We start from the raw sequence: 6,454 nt of genomic DNA, 5'->3' as shown, positions 1-6,454 counted from the left end.
AGTTTAAAAGTTATTACGTTTTCTTTACAATAAGTAATTGGAAGAAAAAAAAATTAAAAAAAATCTCAAAAAAATTTTGACCTCTTTTTTGTCGATAAAAATAGGTCTAGTTTCATCTATTTTCATATGTACACTTTAACGTGACTCACACTGTATAGGCACGCCGGGCACACATACTCTGTAACGTCAATGTATTCTGAGAACCAGTAGATTCAAGTCCACACTCAACCCAGCACGACATAAAACACAACACCGAACTTTATGTTTTCTTATAATTCTCCAACGACGTGTGAAATATAAGAGCGGAATAAACATAAAAATCACATCTACGGGGTTTTACGCCTCAGCAAATAAGTCATTGTCGAGAGTTCAAGTTTACTTGATCGACCGTAAACGCAACTTAGCCCTTATGATGCTGTTTACGGTCATTTTTGTAACTAAAATCCCCTGGCAACACGTGTGGATCAATCTGAAACAATTCAGTGCATTTTAACCTTGAGAAATTACAATTTATTTAACCCACGGCTTTAGGCAATGTACTTAGCAACTAGTTGCTCCATATTATCTGAAGTAAGTAGTTATTAAAAATCATATCAGTCGGAGACTTTTTTAACAATAATATCAAGTGTCAACAATTTCCCAATGGAGTCCCAGACCAAGAGCTGGGTAAAAGACATTAATAATAATGACGAATATGAAAATACATACGACAAAAAAACTTTAACTATTGTATGGAAAAGTATCATTTCATGACAGCATTACCCTAACATTGATAATCTGATCTAATGAAATCCAGATCGTAAAACAAAAGAACATTTCCGACTCAAATACAGAACAATAAAAGACATAAACCCAAGTTAACTCCTCGACTCCATAAAAACCTTCATAATGTAGGACCCATTAAGATGACACTCGAACGGCAAACAACGCAAAGACAAATTCTTCCATTTGCCAACACAATTTTACTGCTCTAGTTGCGGTTTTCATAAAATTAATATCTCGTGGTGGAACAGGTAAACGCCAACTTCGGGACGTGGAGCGAACTTTCTGGAGACAGGAAAGCAGAAAATTTAATATTCCCTCGGCATGTACTGACGACGGCACATCACGCGACTTCTTACGTTGTTGCAATAGAGGCTATTTTCCATCAAAAACGTAGCCTCGTGTGCTGATGACTGTACCTACTCCATGTTAGCAGAAGCCACTACGAAACTGGATCTTATCGAAATTAAAAAATAAAATGTAACCGCATAACCTACTTGCAGTTATTGCGTTAAAAAACAAATATGGAAGAAGTTTAAGTACGAGCTTTTGAACAAGATTAGTTCTCTCTGAGTCTTGAAGTAGGTACTAGTAATTATTGATACGCATTACATTATCAATGAAACACCTTATGTGCCTTATATTCTGTGTATTAATTAAAAGCAAACAATCTGGAAATAAATCCTGAAAAGATCGCCTCCTGTAGTTACACGACGCACATGTATTTAATAATCTGTACCTACATATTTTCTTCTTGCTTAGCCACCTAATAAGAAAGATGTCATTTCTGTGCACCCTGTCTATTAGTATCTACTTAAAAGTCCTAGCTTACAGCCGTCAAGTATAGAAACGCAACGCTGCACTCAAGACGCGTCTTAAGTTCTCATACGAGCTAACTATGAGCCACTGGCTTGGATCCTGTTCACAGAACGTTACAAGATAATATGTTAAGCATCCCAATAATTATTGTTTACGGTTGGAAGCTACCAGCTCCCCGATTTATCACAATAGGCTGTAAAGGTGATATACTAGGAGACGGACAGCTCCAAAGCTACCTCGTATAAGAAGGACATTTTATCGCCACTAAATTATGTTCTTTGGTGCATTACCACTAGTTTATAAGCACTGAAAGGGATATAGGCCCGTTGATGTATGTGTTGCGGGGAAAAATATAACATTCCACGCTTTATGTGTGCGTAAAACATGAAGCTTCTTTATTTTGTTGCTCACTCGGCGTTTAGCAGGTAGTAAAAAGTCCTGTGCATTATTGCTATCTGCGTCCAGCGCTTCCCTGTTCACCTACGATGTCGTCGGTCCACCTTGTAGGTGGACGTCTCACGCTGCCTTTTCCGGAACGCGGCCTTCATTCCAGAACCTTGCTGTCCCATCGGCCATCGGCCGCTACCAATCGATAAACGTGGAAAGCATTGGGGGAGGCCTATGTTCAGCAGTGGACGCCCTATGACTGAAATGATGATGATGATTATTGCAATCTACTTAATTACTGAACATTTTGTAAAGATGATGTAATATTTTAAAACTTTTATAATTAGCTACTAATGTTCAAAAGTGCCTATCTACCTATATTTTTGGAATAAAACGGTTTATCATGTGATATTATTTTCAGCTATTCATAACAAAGCAGGCCTTGTCAAAACAATATAAAACTAGGGTTTGATATAGGTCTGACAAAATTCGAAGAAATCTAAAACGATACTGATAATAGGAAGGATGTGTTATTGAAGACGACATTTCTTGACATAAACCTTAAACACTGATTAATATAAACTTATTTATGTAATAGGATAACTTCAAACTAATAATAAATAATAGAATTGTACGTAATTTATGTGCTCATAAATTGTTTGTTTTCATAGTAAAGAAAACATGTTTTCAGGTTGATCTTTTTCAATTTAATATGATATTGCTTATACATAAATTTGTTTAGGTTTCTTTTCGGTGCGATCAAATTAACAGATTATTAATAATAATAAGGAGAATATATTGTGTTGAATGGATAATTTACTGTAAAATTGTTATAATTGATACCTCTCATTAGATTACGGTCATGCTATCCTGACTCATTGACTTTTCCCGGCAACTATTAATTAATTGCATTAATATGTGTGCAGTTCGTTGAAATTTAATTATTCTGCTATCAACAGTTAGGCCATGAACGGTTAAATCTCAATATTGAATAGTGGCTACCGGTCAGCGGCTAAGGATGTGCATCGATCGAATACTTTATTAAAGTTTTTATATAGTTAAAGTTAAATTACGAAGTCAACAACTCATCGTTTAAGAAATGTAGTCGCCTATTTCATTATAAGTCCTATATTTATAATCATAATCAAAAATAAAATTATTGTAGAAAAGTTGATAAACCCATTTCATTCAACTTGTTTCAAAAAATTATCTAACCAAAACCTACTGATTTGAATTTTGAGTGCAGTTTTATGACATGGGCTGCAAGTGGAGTAGGTATGTATTTTTAGAAATTCAATTAACATCTTTAACTTTTTCTGTTTGTTATAAAACAACAAGAAATTCATCTCCAGGCGTTAAAATGTATAGTACCTAGTAAGCTGTCCAAATTAATTTCATCTTGGCCAAAAAAATCTTAATTAAATTGTAAATAATTGAAACACGCATCGAAATAATTTTAGCAAAAATACTCGAGTATGTGCAAGTGTTTGTAGCACTTTAGTACACGTATCAAGAACATCCCTAGCGAGTCCGCTACCGCGGCCCAACGACAGTTGATCCGCCCCGAGACTAATTACCGCCTACTCGTTTATTTACGCTCTTATTAAATGCCTTGGGAATGAATTTACAGATAAACCTTTACGACGATAGTACTCTATTACTACTACACCTACGCGGTATAGAACTTGCAACTTCCTGATTTTGCAAGTAGAATTTGGTTGTAGACGTCACTAGTCAACTAGCAAATTTTACAATGCCGATTTTTTTCTTCTTCTTTGTCTGCTAATGCGTTGTTGGCTTCGCAACAATTCGTATATTTATAATTTTTTTGCTAACTCAATCGACTAACATAAAAATTATAGTTTCAGTCTTAGTTATTTATTCTTTTTTTTATGTGACAGGAGGCAAACGAGCAGACGGATCACCATTCAAACAACCCTCCTTTATTAAAGGTTCTTAATTATTTTAAATGCCAAATTAATTAGTACATAAGGCGAACTTAATGCCATAATATGTCATTGTCTGCCAGTCTTCTTCGAAGCGTTTTAAGACCGGCCTTTCGTTGATAGTACTCTATTACTATACGCCTACGCAGGGCACGATTGCTGATTTCCTTCTGACTTCGTAGTAGGAATTAAAGCAAAATAAATATACCGACTGAGGCTATTTACTTTACTCAATATCTGTTACAGGTTTCTGAATAGCTAGGTATAGTTTATTAGATAAAGTTATATTTCCCCGCGATAAGAGATAAGAACAAAAAGTTCCAATAGTGGATAGATATAACGCATTCGGTACGTCCATTGAGTTGACACTTACCCACAATAAAAACACAAAATTCCCAGGCCTCGATAACAAAAGAAACTCGAAACGCTAATAAAAATATAATGCCAATAAAAACAAAATAAATCATTAATCCTTATAAGCAAGTGTACGATTCCTATTTTATATTTTTGTTACTTTTATTACAACTTTCTACGCGAGATTTACTAGCAATAAAATGTTCTTAGATTACCTTCAATTACACCGCTTTTGTAAACAGGTTGTGAGAAACTGAGTTTTCTAATAACGATTGATAACTTTTTTCTTTGTAGAGAAAACATATAAAATTATCACTTCACGGGATTTATTGCAACAATATCTATTGTTAGACAACAAATAGATTTTTTTGGCGAAGATGAAATTAATTTGGACAGCTTACTAGGTACTATACATTTTAACGCCTGGAGATGAATTTCTTGTTGTTTTATAACAAACAGAAAAAGTTAAAGATGTTAATTGAATTTCTAAAAATACATACCTACTCCACTTGCAGCCCATGTCATAAAACTGCACTCAAAATTCAAATCAGTAGGTTTTGGTTATAGATAAATTTTTTAAACTAGTTGAATGAAATGGGTTTATCAACTTTTCTACAATAATTTTATTTTTGATTATGATTATAAATAAAGGACTTATAATGAAATAGGCGACTCTACATTTCTTAAACGATGAGTTGTTGACTTCGTAATTTAACTTTAACTACATAAAAACTAAATAAAGTATTCGATCGATGCACATCCTTAGCCGCTGACCGGTAGCCACTATTCAATATTGAGATTTAACCGTTCATGGCCTAACTGTTGATAGCAGAATAATTAAATTTCAACGAACTGCACACATATTAAAATGTAATTAATTAATAGTTGCCGGGAAGAGACAATGAGTCGGTGCCATGACTGTAAACTCGAAACGCTAATAAAAATATAATGCCAATAAAAACAAAATAAATCATTAATCCTTATAAGCAAGTGTACGATTCCTATTTTATATTTTTGTTACTTTTATTACAACTTTCTACGCGAGATTTACTAGCAATAAAATGTTCTTAGATTACCTTCAATTACACCGCTTTTGTAAACAGGTTGTGAGAAACTGAGTTTTCTAATAACGATTGATAACTTTTTTCTTTGTAGAGAAAACATATAAAATTATCACTTCACGGGATTTATTGCAACAATATCTATTGTTAGACAACAAATAGATATTGTTGCAATAAATCCCGTGAAGTGATAATTTTATAGTAAAAAATGCAACATAATAGTTTAAAATTGTTAGGGATATATTAAGTCCGCTACAGAGCAATAAACACAGTGGTTGGTAGTAACATAATAAATATATTGGTATCAAAGCGGTTCCAGCTAGCCAGCTCTACGTTATGCAGCATGAAGGTGCTCATCAACAAAAATATTATATGAGAAAACATATTTAATGATAGTTTATTCCTTTTGGTATTTCTTACCTTTCACAGCAGCCTCGATGATGCCAATACTCCTCAAAGTCAGCGGCACCGGTTCCACAAGCAGGCTCAGTCGCAAAGTCCCCGACTCCAAATATTTTTCTGTCAGGAATATCGCATATGTGCGCACACGCAACGAAGGGCAGTTAAACGAATATGAAATCTCCACCATCACTGTAGCGTCGCTAAATCGCAACGAATTCGATGCACCGAACCGAACGGCCACTTCTATATCATTCAAATCACCTTTCAATACTCTTCGAATGTTCACTTTATACACTCGTGTACTATTTCTTGAGACGACACTAAACACTTTTCCCGTGAACACGTATTTGGACAGCATTGTGACGCGTTTGAGTTCGACTTTGTTTGGAATAGAGTTGCAATTGCGAGGGGTTTTTGCATCGTATGCGTTTAGGAAAGCAGCTGTCAAGAGTAGGGCGAGTAGGTTCATGATGGACGAGTGAAGTGCGCGCCTATTTCCGCGACACGACTCGCTTTGTAAACTAGGGATTTGTAGTGCGTGCGCGCAGGCCTGGGGCGCACCGGAGGCTGCCGCGCCGCGCCGGCTCGCACCCACACAATCCCGAGCGTTCACCCAACCTACCCTACATATTTACATACTGATTGGCTCCGCGTAAATAACACCACGCTTGTAATAGAACCCCGGTGATTGGACGCGACGTTTATCGAGACACCATCTTGATT

General features: G+C 35.5%; 1 protein-coding gene across 1 annotated transcript; it reads right to left on the bottom strand.

Annotated features, from left to right (window-relative positions):
- Positions 1-405: 405 nt before the first annotated feature.
- Positions 406-6,200, bottom strand: LOC114349730 (uncharacterized). The gene is made up of 2 exons (XM_028300207.1): positions 5,750-6,200; positions 406-469 (listed from the first exon to the last, which is right to left on the bottom strand). Exons 1-2 carry the CDS (start codon positions 6,198-6,200, stop codon positions 465-467), a joined length of 456 nt encoding a protein of 151 aa, XP_028156008.1. The 3' UTR covers positions 406-464.
- Between the last annotated feature and the right edge of the window lie 254 nt (positions 6,201-6,454).

Source organism: Ostrinia furnacalis, unplaced genomic scaffold, assembly GCF_004193835.3.
Source record: "Ostrinia furnacalis isolate ACB-3 unplaced genomic scaffold, ASM419383v2 OfSCF0710, whole genome shotgun sequence".
Lineage (NCBI taxonomy): Eukaryota > Metazoa > Arthropoda > Insecta > Lepidoptera > Crambidae > Ostrinia > Ostrinia furnacalis.
This window is presented reverse-complemented; position numbering and strand designations above follow the sequence as displayed.

What these genes read in the sequence shown, in the direction of transcription:
- LOC114349730 (XM_028300207.1), bottom strand. Translation starts at nt 6,200, where the DNA reads ATGAACCTACTCGCCCTACTCTTGACAGCTGCTTTCCTAAACGCATAC.